Source organism: Talpa occidentalis, unplaced genomic scaffold (genome assembly GCF_014898055.3).
Source record: "Talpa occidentalis isolate TD23 unplaced genomic scaffold, MPIMG_talOcc4v2.1 talOcc4.13, whole genome shotgun sequence".
Taxonomy (NCBI): Eukaryota; Metazoa; Chordata; class Mammalia; order Eulipotyphla; family Talpidae; genus Talpa; species Talpa occidentalis.
Genome location: NW_023601322.1, coordinates 71,947,364 through 71,965,185, shown reverse-complemented (window position 1 = coordinate 71,965,185; position 17,822 = coordinate 71,947,364). Strand labels below are relative to the sequence as shown.

General features: G+C 51.4%; 1 protein-coding gene across 5 annotated transcripts in view; it reads right to left on the bottom strand.

Annotated features, from left to right (window-relative positions):
* Positions 1–14,397, bottom strand: part of LOC119243452 (core histone macro-H2A.1) — a 78,383-nt gene extending 63,986 nt beyond the window's left edge. For 4 of the 5 annotated variants that reach the window (XM_037509270.2, XM_037509273.2, XM_037509272.2 and 1 more), the window contains exons 1-2: positions 13,773–13,955; positions 3,891–4,095 (exon numbers count right to left, since the gene is read on the bottom strand). In XM_037509270.2, coding sequence (XP_037365167.1) covers positions 3,891–4,062 — 172 coding nt within the window. In that variant the 5' untranslated portion in view covers positions 4,063–4,095; positions 13,773–13,955. Of the gene's footprint in view, positions 1–3,890; positions 4,096–13,772; positions 13,956–14,322 lie in introns of those variants that run through there. The other variant, XM_037509271.2, reaches the window with a different exon arrangement.
* Between the last annotated feature and the right edge of the window lie 3,425 nt (positions 14,398–17,822).

Genomic DNA, 17,822 nt, shown 5'->3' with positions numbered 1-17,822 from the left:
TCAGTGCTCAAGTGACTCAGCTGAGCAGAGTAAGTGACCACCCCCTTATCAAAGATCTAAGCACCTTGTACATGCTGTCTGGAGGAAGAAGACCTAGGTCTCCTCCTACCAGCCAAGCTTTGCACCTCAATGCCACACAGCAATCAAAGCTCATTCTCTGATTTTGTTTCCTCATTGAGGCCCTCATAGTGCCATTTCTCAGGGACTTAACCCACAACAGGCCCCCTACACTGCACTGCATCAGGTGTTTACTGCTGTTCCCTGAAAGGCTTTTGTGATAGATGTATGGGAACATATCACATCCCTTCCCTTGGGGACTTACGGTGACAGCAGTATGTGAAAGGCTCTAAAAAAATCCTACAATAAAGAAAGGTATTGCTTGGTAGTTCCCAAACAAATTCCTTTACTGGGGGAACTTATCAAGGTTATTCACCCATCCATCTCCCAAGAGCAAATGTAACGGTAGCCTAACTCCAGCCATATAGTTGTATTTTTTTGGTAGACTATCTCTTAAATTTCACCAAACGCTTTAATTCTGCTGAACATAACTGGAGCAATGTTGATGCTCCAAATCCATAATTTAAGACCATCCAGCAACAGGTGTGTTTGCTCTTTGCTCTGCCACATGCTTCATACTTGCCCCCACACTGTGGGATTTGAGTGTTGTCAACTTACTCCCACTTCGGTCCCATGCAAAAGCTGTGCCCTGAGTTTTGTATCTTGCATCTCCTATAATACTCCAGCTCTGTATGGTGTTGTGCCAGGCACAGAAAAGCAACTCCAAAGAGACTGAGTCGCCATCCCTATAAATATCATTTTAGGAAAAGGTACCATAATATGGTGGGGGTAAAGATGATGGCTAGGCAGAGGCCGCCCATTACTGCCTCGGTTTCCCTATAACACTTATTTTTATCTACCATATATTGAGTGCGTACTATGAATTCTAGCTAAACACTTGAGATACATCATCAACTTGCAAAGCTCCAAGAGGTGGGACCACTATAATCCCTCAGCAAGAAGGTCAAAGGGGTATAGAACAGGGTAAGTCCCAGGGAGTCCCGTGGCACTGAGAAGATGAGACGACTGCATCACATCCCTCTGGGACAAGCCCAGGAGGGCCACAGGGCCCAGCACGGTGATCTGGAGAAGGATATGTTTGGTTGCCAGACCCCAGCTTGTTCCAGATGTTGCCTTTTCAAGTACAGCAGGTGATTGGGCTCTACACCCAAGAGAAGAAATACATGCCAACTTCAAGTTTCAGAGCATGAAGGGAGGCTACAACCTCCTCCCACAACCACTGGCTTGAGCCGGTCCCAAGGAGGAGGACTTGCTTGAGACCTCACCCTTGAAAACATGCTCTCCCCAGAAGCACGTGTGACTAGGCCCTGATGGCCTGTGGCCTGCAGAGCTGCTACTGGTCACTCTCTTGTGCTGGTCTGGCATCTGTTCTGACCTAACACAGGCCTGGGGCTGGACATGCTTGGTTCCCAGCTGGCCAAAAAAATCCTTCTAGAAGGTTTCCATGAGTGTGCTGGGAGTGCAAGACAGGAGTGACCTTTGACATCAGACATAAGAATTTGGTAAGAGGGCACCTTGGAGTTGAGGGTGATGCAGGCTTTATGAGGAAGAGTCAAGTGGCACCTTACCACAAATTAGGAGCAGGCCTGACGCTGCTGAGATGCTCTGCAGGTGCCTGGGGAGGCCGGGGTCTGAGCAGTTGAAAAGACAACACACAGAGTGGGCAATGACAATGCCCATCACCAGCCCTAAGAGAAGTCACCTTGGTGGGCAGAGAGGGATGACTGGGGACTCCTTTCTCTTTTGCTTTAACCCTAACATTGAGAGTTAGCACATGGGCATTTATGCTGCGTGGGCATGCGTGCATCTCTCACCTCAGCCTCACAATAATCCTAGGAGTACGTTACTGCCATTCCCAGCTAACAGATAAATACAGCTGCAGATGTGAGTGACCAGGCTGAGGCCACAAGAAGTGGCAGCTCTGACACCTACGTCCACACTCTGAACCACCCACCTCTATTGCCTGTGCCTGGCTTCATTTGAACATCCAAGCACCCCAGGCACTCCAAGCAGTCCCTGGGGGCAGCCACCAAGAAGGCATCAGCTCTAGGCAGTTTTCAAATGTCCACATGCTCCCAAGGCCCAGCCCCAGGGGCTCTGTGAGCAGAAGGTGGGCATGCAGCATGGTGCTGAGGATGGAACAGAGCAGAACTTCCATTTAACATGGGGCACAAGAGGCCGCAGCATGACCACAGTCCTAAAGCTCAGGACGTCTCCTGCCAGCTGGGGGCGGCTGCTGCACACTGGTCATGCCAAGGACTCAGCACTGGACAGACAGAGAAAATGGCTCAATTCACTCTCTAGAAGTCCCCTGGAAGGACCCTGGCAAAACTGAAAAATGTGTATTATTCTCCTCCACACCGGGGCTAATGTGTGTAAAGGATTCATCCTGAGCTACTTTTCCGGCTTCAGTGATGGGCTGCCCTGACCATTCCCACTCCATGTAGTGACCACACCCACGACAGCTGGGGACAGGCATGACGGGCCAGGGTACAGACTCACTGACCTCGACTCAAGTGCACTGTGCTCAGATCAGACAAGGGAATCTGCCACACAGAATCTGTGTGGCAGATTCCCTGTGTGGCACAAAGACTGATGCCTCCAAGGTACGGAGAGAGGACGGGCTACAGTGGTATCCCCTGTGGCCTGAAAACCGAAAAGGAAGCTTGACGGAAGAGACAAAACCGACATGCCAAACCTAATGACAGTGTCTGTGGATGCCCCAGTGACAGGGTCGTCATGGCTTTTGGGAACCAGGAGATGTGGGTTGGATGGGTTAGCACAGCGGGTCAGCTTTTGCTTGATGCTCACACAAAGCCCCCTTGGCTCACACAGCAGCCTGGAGGGGGCAGAGCAGGGACTGTTGTCCCCATGTGAGTAGTAAGAAAACTGGAGTCCAAGTTATACAGGGACTCACTCTGGATGCCACAGCAAGGACACTGCTGTGACATCTCCCCTGGTCTCCCTGACCGACTTCCAACGCTATACATGGCTTTCCTGGGTGTGCCACATAAATTCTGGGCCCTTCTCCTCATCTACATAGTGGGAAAAATCACACCGAGCTCACAGCACCAGGCATGCCTCTTAAGTCTCAGACAAGGAGAGGGCCAAAAGCTGTGGGCTATGTGTAAATGCCTCACAACGACAACACACCAACTGCCTTTTGTGCCTCGGTGCTTCCAACAGAACATGACTGTATTCTTGGTGCGAAAGCCTGCATCTGGCCTCACTGAGCAGCCTGGGACAGAGCAAGTGGCCAGCTCTCCTGCTGCCTGACTGTCTACTCTGGCAGAGACTCTTTGTCTTGCTGCATGTCCTCTTTCTGATTGCAGGAGTTGAGGGTGCAAGAATAAGGGTGCCCCTCCTGCCACCTAGCCTGATGGTGTGTGGAGTATTAAATGGTCAAAGTGTTACACTAGACAACAAAGTCTGGGTCCATTCTTAACTCCTTACTGGTTACATGCGCCCCAGGTAACTATGCACCCCAGGTAACCAGTCTTCTTATGCTTTAAAGCTGGGAGTGCTATCTGTGCCCACCTGGCCTCCCACAATTGCTCTGGAGTTGCCAGCAAGACGACAAGCTTTTATCTGTGGAAAGAACACAGATCCCCTGGAACAGTACAACGAACATTTTCAGCTAGATTCGCCAGTTGTTAACAAGTTGCCTCTTTTGTCCTCGTGTAACTTTTTTGCAGGTTTTAAGTTTCAAAATAGGAGACCAAAAAAAGGTCCTATCGTCCTCACAAAGCTGCTGGAAGGGCTGCAACCTGAGGCAGTGGTGTCTGTGGGTGACTCAGGCTCGGCTCACTCACCTGTCAGGTACTCCAGGACAGCGGCCATGTACACTGGTGCCCCCACTCCAATCCTGTACTTCGGGTGGCCTTTCTTGATGTACCGCAACATCCGCCCCACGGGGAAGATGACTCCTGCCTTGGCAGACCGGGAGGTTTTGGTGGATTTCTTCTTCCCACCCCGGCTCGACATGGTGGTGGCCCTGGAGGTCGATCAGTATGTACACTGTGAAGGCAAAAGGCACACCGGTCAGGATCACCAGGGACAGCGCCCACTGCCCCTACCCTGGCCCCCTGGTAGGCACGGGTCCTGCACACAGATGCCACCGTCCACAGGCACTGAGCCCTCCAAGCCCAGTGTATACACCGCGCCAGGGCGCACTGGCCCCAGAGGAGAATGGCTTAGCTTTCACAGGCTATATACCATGATATCGATTTTATCAACCACTGCCATTTAAACACCACTTTGGCACTATTTTTTGTTGCCTTTATGCTACCCAGTGTAAAAGAAAATGGGATTTTGGGGCCATGTCCTATACACTTGGTTAATTAAGTGCATTTTCATATACTGAGACGGAGGCTGATGAAGCTGTACACGCCTTCATGAAGGAAAACTATGTCACCCACCCCTAGAATGAATAAGTAAAGCCAGGTGCCTAGGTTTTATGATGAAAGCAACATCTCTACCCTCCATTCTTGCCTCTTGAGAGGTAAAGACAGAGCCCAGGAGATCGGTGGCCAGGCTGGAGTGGAAGGCCTCTGAACACTTCCATTCTGCTAGAAGGGCTTGTCTTTAGCCAAGAGAGAGAAGTGTTTTCCTTCCCTGCTTTTCTTCTGAATCCCTGTCCAAAGTGTCAAGCAGCCCAGAGGACAGCCCCTCTTCACCGCTTTGTGTGGGGTCCCAGAGCATCACTATTGTAACTACATAATCCCAAACTTCTGCAAAAAAGGTCTCATCACCACTGGCCCTGCTCTCCTCTTACCCACCTGCCCACATGGCGCTCTTGCTACACACAAATCTAAGTATGTCATGACCCTGTTCTCAAAGTTGTCCAATGCCCTAGAAGTCTAGGCCCGACCCACCCATTCAGTCTCACCTCAAGCCTGTGGTCTGACCCCTCCACTAACGTCCTCCTACCTCTTTACTCTGCCTCGGTGGTGGCCCTTTTGCCAGGACCTCTTTTATCCCTCCCGCTTGCTATCTGGCCTCTGCCAACCCTTCTTTGAGGGCTCAGATCCAGTTGCTCCATCCTTCAGGTCATGGCAATGAGGCACACGGACCTGTCTGTCCCAGCAGAGTGCGAGCTCACGGGGTTGTAGTCCTCATGGAGCACTACAGCGAGGTCTCAAATGTTTGCTAAACAAATCCAGGTCATTCACGCGTTCAGCTCAGGAGCTGTGCTAAAGAAGGGAGACAGCAGTGCCTGAGACAGAAGTGGTCCCTGCCCTCCTGCAGCTGGTGGGGAAGAGGGGCAGAAAATAACTCCGTAGTCATTTAAATGATAATGGTGCCTAGAGCTTCAAAGGGCCAGCTGGAGGCTGCTGGGAGTGGGATGTGAAGTCACCAGACAGGCCTTCCCAAAAGGACATTTATGCTCAGGCCTGAAGCCAAGGGCGGGGATCCATTTAGTGGTAAAGGTAAATAGAGGCTGGGTGGGGAATAGGCCCCTCCAGCTGCAGCAGCCTATGTGCCTCCGTGACATGGAGCCAGAGAGGAGTCCTTATTCCATGTAACATGTCACATTCCCCACCTAACAATGGTGTGACCCCAAGAGCATCTCAACATGTCTGCCCACCAGAGGGATGGCTGAAACATCAGAGAGCAGAATTCCTAGGCACTCTGGGAAAGATGTGCTGACAGACCCAACAAAATTTAAGGGGTTCAAACCCTGGTTCTGGATGGATGCTGGACAAGGCTAACCTCTGTGAGGAGGCCCCTATCAGTGGGACAGCAACTCTCAACGGGCCCTTGAATGCTGGTGAGTCCCAAAAGGGTCTGAATAGTTCTGAAATAAACATTTGGGCTCCATTTCTTGTTACAATGAGCTCTGTTTTAAAACATTCCCTGCAACAATGTCCCCATGCTTACTCTGAGCAGGAAATGATGAGGAGATGTGCTTGCAGAGAAAGTTGCCACTGAGTCTTTTGCTTTATTACAAATGTTTCACAGACCAACCCAATGTCCTTCTAGATCTCTTCAGAAGGTCAGTAATGGCTAACTGTCAGCCCTGTTATTGGGGCACAGACTTCAGTGGTCTCCTGCAGGCTTGCCTGAGTACATGTGGGGTGCCCCAGTGGCAAATGCACGTTTTCCTGCTGGAGAGCAGAGCCATTAGCGCTCCGGAACCTGGCAAGTTAGAGGTGCTCTAATTCCTTTCATGTGGAGCCTCCTGGTGCTTGCCTCCAACTCTAGCCCTGAGTCTTCAAGTGCACCTGTCGGTGACTCCCAGGCCTCCCACACACACCTGGCTGCTGAACCCCAGAGCTCTGTTCTCACAGCCCATGGTGAGGACCCCTTACAAGTCCCATGGGCACACCAAACCCCTGCATCTCTCAGCCCCAAGACTAGTAACATCGTGGATCAAGCTACCAAGCATGTGTCGACCTGGCCTCTCCTCTCTCCTCCTCTACCCACTTCCACAGCACCCACAGCCATGTTCCGCTGCACCCACCCTGTAACTACTTGAGCCTCTTCACTTCTCTTCACCCACCCTAGTGGATGCAGCTCTTTTCTTCTTCCCTAGTCTCCCTGCGGACTCCTAAGGGTCTCTGCCTCCCCTGCTGGTTCCCCATCACCTTAAGTCAGTCACAGTTAGCATCTTTCAGCTACTGCTGCAGCCACACTCTCTACCACCCCTGCTGGGCTCACATGCCCTGGCCAGCGACTGCCTGAGCCATGAGGCTCTGTCCAGAAGGTCTGCACATGCCAATTCCCCCGCCAGAAAGCCCTTCATCCTCTTGCCAACCTGATGAACCGATACTCACACTCCCCCGCTTCTCAACACTGCCCATGGGATTGCTCCCTGCTCCGGGCTCCCACAGCAGTTCCCTGGCCCGCATCTGTGTGCCCAGCTCCCAGGCAGACTGAGACGCAAGCTACCTGACCCCAGCCACTGTGCTCAACTCACCCCTAGGCCCTTAGCCAGGAAAGATCTTATCTCACCCTTAGGTCCCAAGAAAGATTTCAAATGCCACTCTGTGACAGAAGACATGGACACACAGCATTGAGTCAGGATCCCCTCCATGAAATAGCCCGTCTTTATTGCCACCCCCAGGGGGTAGCCCCACAGAAATCCTACTCCTCGCCTCTCCCTGTGCTCTCTGTACATGTATGTATCGATCCCTAAGCTGCAGTCCCAGCTATGAACGAATCCTAAGCCATGCAGCCCCATAATATCATTTGGAAAATCGCCTCGCAGCTATGCAGATAACCCCAGGACTGCTCCATCGCGCTCTGCAGAGGTCTCTGGAGGTGTGGGTGGCTACGGCAGGCTTGACTGTGGGGAGAGAGAGGGATGTGGCTGCTGAGCATTGTGGTTAATAACTCAACACCAAAGACAGACTGACTTGATTCAAGTTGTGGCTGTGTCACTCACTGCCTCTGTGCCTCGGGCAAGTGAACTAATGCCTCTGAGCCTCTTTTCTCATCTATCAAGTGGAGACGATCACAGAATGGACCTCTCAGACTTGGTGGGAGCACTGAAGCGTGCATGGAAGGGGTGTGACACCCACTCACTGAGTGCGTGGTCAGGAAAGTCACTAAAAATGATGACAATGTGTACAAGTGAAAAAGAGGTCACCTTCCTTAAGAAGTGACCTTGATGTCTGTACCAGTGAGGTTAGCACTAGCTACTGTAACAGGCAGGCTCCACAGCTAATTTCTCATTCATGGAAAGGTCAAAGTAGGTTTCCATGATCGGCTGTCACTTCCCCACAGGATGATTCACGGGTCCAGGCACACCCCCTTCCTTCTGTGCGGGATTCCCAGGGCTAACACAGAAGGGAGAAGGCCACGCAGTACACATGGAGGTTTTCAGGGGCCAAGCCTGGAAGTGGGGCACACCATGTCAACTCCAGCGTCTCCACATGGCCACACCTAACCTCAAGCAAAGGCTGGGAAATATCTCTAGCTTTTTGCTCAGGAGAAGAGGAAACAGCCAGTTTCTGCCACCTTACAGGGCAACTTGAAAGCAGACCCTGAAGCCAAGGATGCGTGACCAGACAAAGCCTGCTGGGCCCTGACTGCCCCATGGCCTACATCCAGTATCTGCTGAGAAAAAAACAGTCCTATATTACAGAAAAGAGGCCGCTTACACACTCAGCTTCTCTCCAGGGCACAGACATTGCTCACAGGAGAAGCGGCTACACACTAGCTTGTCAAAGAAGAATGCCCTTTGCCCTCCTCATCTCTGTTGCTTCTCTCCGTAGTAGAGGACTCGTTTTTGTTCCTCTTAGTCACAGGGTGCTCCCATCCTGGATCCTTGAAAGCAGACCCTGAAGCCAGGGATGAGTGATTAGACAAATTTCTATGATATAGGACTGCTTTTTCTCAGCAGATACTGGATGTAGGCCATGGGGCAGTCAGGGCCCAGCAGGCTTTGTCTGGTAACTCATCCCTGACCTCAGGGTCTGCTTTCAAGGATCCATTCTCAGAAGCTGAGCCCTTCCTTGGTGGACTCATTGTCCATTGAAGCCCCAACCCTGCAGAACATCCTAGGTGCTTAGAAAGTGAAGGTCTTCAGACCCTTGGCAGTCATTCATCACTGCACATTAGCTTGGTTGCCTGTTTTACTGTTATCAGGTCAGGAAATGAAAATTCTGTGGCTGATCCTAAAGAAATGGATCTCTGTGGTCTTATCTCTGCAACTTCTCCAAGTATAAATCAATCACAAGGGCATAAATCTTGTTTGCAGAAACTCAAAGCTTGTCCAGAGACATGCAGCTGGAGAGGGGCTGTTCAGGAACAGGAGAAGCAAGTCTCTGACCACAGACCCCTCAACAATGGAGATGTGACCAGGACAATGGGATCTGTCCTCTCAGCACAAGACAAATTAGGATCCAGGATGTGAGCACCCTGTGAATAAGAGGCACAAAAACGAGTTCTCTACTACCGAGAGAAGCAACAGAGGTGAGGAGGGCAAAAGGCATTCTCCCTACCTACCATGCCATTCAACCCTCTCCCACAGGGCACCCCAAAAGGCTCCTCACTGCAAATGACGTGCATTCCCATCTCCTTCCCACCCACTGGCACTTACCACTGAGTGTGGCACACACCCTTCAGGTCTCTGTCCGGGGCAATCCTATCTAGTGGTCCCACCAGTGATGCAGTCCTATCAAGGGGCTCCCTCCTCTGCTTTCCTGCTGCGGCTATACCTGGTGTCACTGAGTCTCACTTATGGCAGCCCCATACCCAGACTCCAGTCTTGTACACAAGGCCCTGATGACCTCGAGCCCATCACCCCTTAACACCAGCAAGCAGAGGTCGACCAGGCTGAATTGCTCCCAGTGGACATTCCCCAGAGTGTAGCCAGCAATTCCTTATAATGTTCCATAGTCCACACCCACTCTTTAATGTATTCTGTTGGTTTCACAGTCTTATGTGAAATGCTCTGCAAATGTAGCTTCTAACCTGACTGCAACTCCATTTCCAATTGATACTAACTTTCAAAAGTCAATCAGTTCATTCTAGGCACTGCTACGGTGTATCAGCACTGCTCTTCCCTTGACTGTTAATGGGACAGGCCAGTCAGCAATGCCTGCTGTTCTGTTTCCAGGAACCCACCACCCTGCCCCTGCCTGGTAGGTGCTAGGTGCTTGAATGCTAGCTGCCTAGTGACTGATTCGCTAGCACTATGGTGGACGGGATTTTCTTTAAAAATAGGAGAACAGCATTTCCAAAGACCACACGACTCAGGGGTGGAACAAGTGGATAGTAGGCAGGAGAGTAATTTTCTAGGCTCGTCCACATACACTAATCTGGTCAAATCCCTGTGGAAGTCCAGATCTCAAAATTCAGGGAACCTGTGTATGTGGGAACACCCCAATTGCCTGATAGCTGAGCGGGGAGGCACACAGAGGTCTTAGGACTCCCTGACAATGCTATGGGGGTGGGAAGTGGAACCTCTCCTCTTGCTGCAAGACTAGGTAGTAACAGAACAAAGGAAAATACCTTCCTCACATCTGTATGAAGCTGATCTCTGTTCAAGCTGCAGCAGGGTGAACCCTTGGACACTCAGGAATCACTAGAATAGTCAATCATGAAGTCTTTCACTATCTTGGCATGTGTACATCTCAATCCTGAACAAAACATTCATGTGAAGTGTTGGGGAGCTAGCCTAGCTCAGCACCTGTGGATGAAGCAACCTGAGCTAACAGAACTCGACACACTGTTGCCAAGGAAAAACTGTCCCATCAATTCCCTGCAACTGGATAAATGCCCACTTGTCCACATGCATTTGTCACTTTCTCATCAACTCCAATCATGAAGGCAAACCGGAGACACTTAATTCTGAAGCATAGGACACTAATCCTGTTTATAGCATTTCCTTCCATTTACTCCTATGACACAAATGATTAACGATGTCACTGCTTCATGTCCCCAGAGGCACATGGATATACTACACAACTCTTACAGAGCTGGGGTTCACAAGATCCACTCTGATTGGCTCAGAACACAGACCTGCTCTTATGCGCCAGCCAACCAGGAAAAAGATCTCTCCATTCATAAGGCACTACATCACAAAGTGAGCTGGCTGATCAAAGAGCCTACAGTTGGTCCTCAGTGAAACAAGGGGCTGCGTGCAAACGGGGAGAGAAGACTGAGACCATCAGTCCTATACTGCACATTTTGTCCCTGAAGACATAGCTACCCCATGTGCTCAGTTTGTAGTGATGGGAAAAAAACAAACCCAAACACAAGTGGTATTTACCACACGCAGGGAACTGTTTGCAGGAAGCTAGTCTGGGATGAAAATGTCACCTATGCAAGCTCATCCAGTGGCATTCTCTCTGAGGGGCACTATATTAGAATAGTAAGGCACCCTGCCTGCTTCACAAGGAAACCTGCCTCTTCTCCCTTTTAAAGTCTGGCCCAAACCCTAAGATAACCGCTCCAGGGGAAAGCAATCAGAGGAAAAATTACCAGGTGAGCTTCAGCAGGGCTGGACCCCAGTGGAGCATGACACTCAATATTTGTTGACTACTTGAAGAGTTCCTATAAGAATAAGTACCACCTGACCACATCTCTCTCTGCTCAAAGGCTTTAATGACTTCTTAGGGCCCTCAGGGTGAGTTCTAAGTCCCTCGGAGAAGTTCCAATCAGGATCCCATTTGGCTCTCTAGCTTCACCTGACTCCTCATTAGGATACAGCCATCCTGAGCCTCTGGCAGTTCCCCAGCCTGACCTCTGTTCTCATTCTCCTCTTTCCATAAAGTTCCCCAGGTTCCAAATTCTTGTCCCACCTGCTGTCCTTTGTCCAGTCAACTACTTGACCTTCCTGTGCCTGGCAAGAACCCACTCTGCTATGTTACTGTGCTTGGGGCTGCTATGGGGGCTGCTATGGGCTCCTGCGTGGACCCCCACAACAGCCACTGCCTGTCTTCCCTCCTCATGCCAGGTTCCTGAGGACAAGGACCAGGTATATCTTGATCATGGTTGTGTTCCCAATGCCTGACTTGGAGTGGATCCTCAGGAACTATTTACTGAAAGGCTGCAAGGTACCTGTCTAGCACCAAACAAGCTATACAACTCTTTGGAATGAAGAGCTAAGCCACTTGGGCTCAGGTGGAGCTCATGAGAGCACAGGTGGAGCACACAACGTACTTCTAAGTCTACAGAACATGGGGAGAACACAGAGGCTGAGGATGGGCTCCATTCACCCTGATCCTTCCCAGACCATATGCCAGTAACAGGGCTGTGAAAAACCCAACACAAACCCAACTGGAAACTCCAATGAGTGCTGTCACAGTGCTGATGATCACCACATGCAGAGTCACACTGGGGTTTATCAGCTTGGGTTTTCAACTTGTGCTTTTATTTAAATACATCTCCTTTAAGTGGCCTGGGGTGGCTTTAGGCCTGAAGGTATGAGAGGAAGGACCCACATATATGGACTCTAAGCCTCTCTATGAGAAAGGGCTGAGGGCTCTGGGAGTCTGCTGTCTCCAGGACCAGAAGAAATGGCAGGTTGAGAGGTAACCCATTTAGTAGACCATGCCAGTGACTTCTGATTGTGGATTAGAATGTCACCTGTAGCGTTCTAGACAACTCAAAGTATAATAAAATGTGAGCCATCCCTCCCTCATTTTAAGGGCCCTGCCTCAAAACATTTTCACTTACTTTAGCCCCTTCCAGTCTCCTATCTACTTCATGTTGTCAGCATCCACAATGGTAAGAGATGGAAAAAATAGACTGGAGAGACTGCCCACTCTTCTAAAACTAGAGGGGTAAGAATTTAAAGTCTTGAGGGTGTGTTTGTGTGTGTGTGGGGGTGAGATTTGAGGGGGGAAAAAGGTGGTTTAAAAACATGTGTCCTTATGAGAGAACCTCTCCGAGAAGATCAAGACACTGCCACCCAACTTCGGTTAGTTGTGTACAAGAAGTATTAATTCCTGCTTCAAGCAGGTGTCCATTTCAGAATAACACCGGACAGCAGATTAGTACCCACAGGGCGCCCTGGCCTGCAGTAGGTGAATTCCACCTAATTCACAACGGGAGTCTTCCACTCAAACCTAACGCGGCTCAAAATTCCCCGAGTCCCAGGAGCAGTAAGCTTTGGAACAAAGCCCTCCCCCGTTCATGGTAAAACCTCAAACCACAAAGGTGTGAAGAGAGAAGCGAGCAGGAATGCCCCCTAATTGTCTATTCTTCTTTGCTGTTTATGGGATCATTAAAATCTTAAAAGGACTTCACGGTAATTGTAATTTTTGAATTTATGGTTTGTCTCAATTATTTGTACGGAAGTCTCACTTTCAAAGTCGAGAATACTTCCCCTAACATCTTGTCTAAATGAACCTTCCGAGCAGTGCACTGACAAGACCCTGGAGTGATCTATGTCCCTGCGGGCGCGGAGGTGGGGCTCGCCGTCCCGCACACCTGTTGTCAGGTGACGGGCCCGCAGCACCCTGCGCTCCCTCCCGCTCCCCACCCCCCTCCCCCGCGAGCCTCTCCTCTCCCGGCCTCCTCCACCCTGGGAGCCTACAGCCTTCCGGAGTCACCTTAAAAAAAACTCCCAACCACAAAGCAAACAAAAGGCGGACTAGGAGACTAGCGAGGGCGGCGGGGGTTCCCGCGGCCACGCTCCAGCCCGTCCTGGACACCCCCTCCCCTTCCCTGCCTGGCTGCAGTCCCGCCGAGCACCCCCAGCTTCCCCCCGAAACCATACCGAGCCAGACGCCTACACCGCGGCCACCTGGCTCTCGGGTCCGACTTATTGTGCAGGGTCGGCCACTCGCGGGCCGGCAGGCGCCTCACCAAGTCCAACTCCGCGCACAACAGCCCCCGAGCGCCAGGCCCAGGCTGGCCCCCCAGCGCCGCCGGGCCTCCCCCGGCCTGCGCGCCCGCCCCGGGAAGGGTGGCCCGGGAGGGGTCAGCACTGTCTCCCCCCAAAAGCGCCCAGGCGCGGGCCGGGGGACGCGGCTCCCCGAGAAGTTGGCTTCCGGGTTCGCTTTCGGAACAAAACCAGAGGGAATCCCGCGCGGCCGGGCAGGGCCTGGGAGGGCGCCGCGCGCGCGCGCGCGAGGCCCGGGCAGGGGCCGCGCCGACCCCGCGGCAGGAGCCCGGCTGAGCGCCGCCCGGTGCGCGCCAGGCCCGACCGCTCCCCGGCACCCGCGCCCGCTGGAGCGCACGGCCGGCCCCGGGCGGCGGGCCCGGGCGCGCGGCGAGAGGGCCCGCGCGGCACTTACGGGGCGGCTCGGCGGTGGCAGCAGCAAGGTGTCCGGCCCGTGCCCTCTCGGCCGCTCGCGCCTTCTCTCCCCGCGCTGCTCGCTGGCCCGCTCGCGCGCCCGCCCGCCCGCCGGCCTCCTCGCTTCCCGCCCGCGCGCCCCGCGCTCGCCCCCTCTGCCCGGCTCCGCCGCCGAGTGAACTGGAACCAGTCGCCGCGGCCCCGGGATTCCCACAATGCACAGCGCGCCGCTCGTCACATCCCATCCCGGCCCCGCGCGTCCGGCCACCCCGCCCCGCCACCCGTGCGCCCGGGCGGTGACCCCGACTCCGCGGCTGCGCGCGTGGGCACCTCCGCCCCGCGCGCCCGGGCGTCTGTCCGCGGCTGCGCCCAAGCCCCGGGTCCCGCTCCGCCCGGCCTGCGCGCGGGCACCTGGGCTGCGCGCAGCGTCCACCGCGAGCGCAGGGCGCGCCCGCGGCTCAGGGCTTGGACAGGCCCCCGGAGCACGCGCGCCCAGAGGCGCTTCTCCAGGGCACGTCCCGCCCGGGCTCGCCGGTGACAATGGTACTTACTGAGCGTCCACGGTGCGCCCGGCGGAGAGCACGGGGTGCTGGCCGCTCCGTCGCTGGCAGCCTGCCCGGGCACCCGGGAGGGAGGCACCGGCGCAGGTACCAGCGAGCACTTTTGCCTGATCCACCAGTGCAACACCCCCGCCCCCAGGGCATCTCGGAACCTCCCACTGTGTGGGTGCCAGCCCACCCAGCGAAGCCTCGTCTGGGCCACGGCTGACTACTGCACATCCGGCTCCTCTGGGGTCTTCGCAGTGAACCCAGAAAATGTGGACCTCCTTTGCTCAGGGAAGCGTTTAGCTCCTGCGTTTCAGCAAATGCTCACTATTGGAGCCAAGTTGGGATTTACTAATATAAACAGTGATTCTTTTTATCACACACGGTTTTTGTTTTTGATTTAAGCTGCAGACCGGCAGGAAGAAGAGGAGCCACTGCAAAGCCTAGCTAGCGTTCCTAAATGGGTTTCCCATTAGAAAGCATTAGTGCACTATGGGGCGGCAGGGGGTGGGGGTGGGTTAAATAGGGCCCTTCCCTCTACTCCCCTCCTGTTCACACGCTTAAGTATGGAGGGGGAAGCCTCAGCACCCAGCTGCGGACCCAATTTAGATAACAATACACACCTGCAGCCTTGCTGGGAGGTTTAAAGTACCACTGCTGGGAGGGGGTGTGTGTGAGGAGGGAGTTATGGAAATAACCGACGACCCCTCACAGACTTCAGGCTGCTTTTTTCACCACGACGCTTTACAACGTACTTTTTTTTCCCTCTCAAATGGTGTTAATTTATCAGTCATTCACATACCTGTATGTTTTGGGGGTTAGATCTTCACACCTCCATATGTACACACAGTCACTCACCCTGTACCAAATCTGTGCGGATGTCCTCACCCTCACTACTTACTTTAAAATCCACAAGGCAAGAGCTGACGAGACTCAACAACAACAAAGAAAATAATCCAGTCAAAAAATGGGCAGAAGAGCTAAAAAGAAACTTCTCTGAAGAGGAAATGCAAATGGCCAACAGGCATATGAAAAAATGTTCAACATCACTTGTCATCAGGGAAATGCAAATCAAAACTACCATGAGATACCATCTTACACCAGTGAGAATGGCACATATTAAAAAAACTAGCAACAACAAATGTTGGCGAGGGTGTGGAGAAAAAGGAACTCTTCTGCACTGTTGGTGGGAGTGCAAACTGGTCCAACCACTATGGAGAGCTGTGTGGAGATTTCTGGACCTACTAAACATAGAACTTCCATATGATCCAGCAATTCCATTCCTAGGTATTTACCCAAAAGACACAGAAACATCAATTCCAAAGAGCACCTGCACCCCTATGTTTATAGCAGCACTGTTTACAATAGCTAAGCTTTGGAAACAACCCAAATGCCCAAAAATAGATGACTGGATCAAGATGTGGTACATATATACCATGGAATATTACTCAGCATTCAAAAAAGATAAACACATGCAATTTGCAGCAACATGGATGGCACTGGAAGGGATCATGCTCAGCGAAATAAGCCAAAAAGAAAAAGAAAAATACCGGATGGTCTCACTCATAACAGGAATCTAGAAAACTTAAATAAGGGACCAGGAAAATGAATAACTTTAAGAAAGTGAAAATCAAAATCAACAAAAAACTATGAACCAGAGACACTTTTAGGGGGGCGGGGGCGGGAGGGGAGGGATTGGGGTCAGAATGGGGGGGGCTGCAATTGTATGGAGAACATAACAATAAAATTTATTATTTAAAAAAAAATAAATAAAATCCACAAGGCAGGGGCCAACACAGGCTATTCATATATTCCTTAATTCAATTAAATACAAAGGTCATTCTCCGTGCCAGGTGCCAGTTGGGGTGATGAAAGGAAGCAGTCAACAAAACATCCAAAATTCCTGCCTTCCAGGAGTTTGCACACTAGTAGGAAAGAAAACAGACAAAAGAGATGATGTGTCAGGTGGTGTAAATGCTGCGGAGAAAAACGAAGCCAGGAAGGGGGATCGGGAATGTGAATTGGATTTTCATATTTTAGAGGAAAGACCGCTAAAGGAATTGAGACCTAAAGGAACTGAGAGAGCAAGTCAGGTAGATTTTGAGGCTACTAGAAGGAGAGGGTGGGATAAAGGGGGAGTGGGCCCAGTGATCTATGGTAAAGGGATAAGGGAGTGTAGGGTAAGGAAAAATGTCAGGCTTTTCTGCCCTCCCTCCATCAGGATAGATGATGGATCCTTGCGGTCCTGAATGCATGCCTGATGGCGGGCACCTGCAATTAGGGTGTGGGCATAGGTAGATGGGATTCACCTGGGTTAAGACTGGGCTTTTAAGGAAGGGCGTCAAGAGGACGCCAGTAGAAGCCGAGAAGGAACAGAAGCCGAGAGAGAAGCAGAGAACGCCCGAGAGCCCAGATAGAGTGAAGACTTGCTGGGGGCTGGGAGGGCCCCCCAGCACCCCTGCCTGCCATGTACCTGCTAATCCCAATAAAAGACCTGCAAAAAACCACTGAGGACTCTGACTCCTCCTTTACCCATCTGCTGGATCCTAGAAAACCTGCACTGTGTCTTCCAGACCTTACAGGGAGCCTTTGTGGTGGGTATGGTGCGGTGACAGACATCTGAGGAGGTGTGAACCTACTCCCTTAAATCATCTACTGTGTTATAAACCAGTCTTGTTACCTCACTAATAATTTTTTTAATTAAAAAATAAAAATATTTATTTGATGTGGTAGGAGCATTAGCTAACACTACTACAGTAGCAATCACATTGCATATAGAAATACAATAGGTCAACACATGGGACACCTTACCCTTAAACCATGTTTTATGTCAATAACACCTCAATTTTTCAAAACTTTTTACAGGTTTATTATCCTCTCAAGGTCTCCTAAAGAGTTTAAGAATGAAAATACTTGAAAGTAACATTTGCTACTAGATTACAGGCAGAAAATTCAGTGAAGAATTATTAAAACTGAGCTGTTATGAGATGACTTAATCATCTTTCATCATCATTACTTAAAATGTCACCTTTGTCTTGTCCTTCAATAATGCTCCTTACAAGAAATTAACATGTCACACTTAAACCACAACAACAGTTTAGAGTTCAATTCACTCTTAATTTCCTAGAGAAATCCTTGCCTCTGCTCTTTGCTCTGATGGTTGGGGTGCAGGTCCTTTGTCCTTGCGCTGGGTTGCTGGGGGCTGAATCCAGGTGTTTAAAGATTCTTTATCTGGTGTCTGAAGGGTCATCATCTACAAAAGGATTTTGTCTTCCAGAGCGCAGTCTGCAATCTATTGATAAGCAGCACCCATTATGCCTGTAAGGATATGAACTTAGCAGGGTCTGAAGCTTAGGGAGGGGTCCACCAGAAATATCCCCCCCCCCCCCCCGGAGAAAGACTGGCAGGAGGAAGAAGAGCAAAAGCCTGGCCTTATTGACATCCAGGGATTTTCTCTGGCTTTCTAAAATCTTTTTCTCCCCCAATTGGAGAATCAGAATGCATGC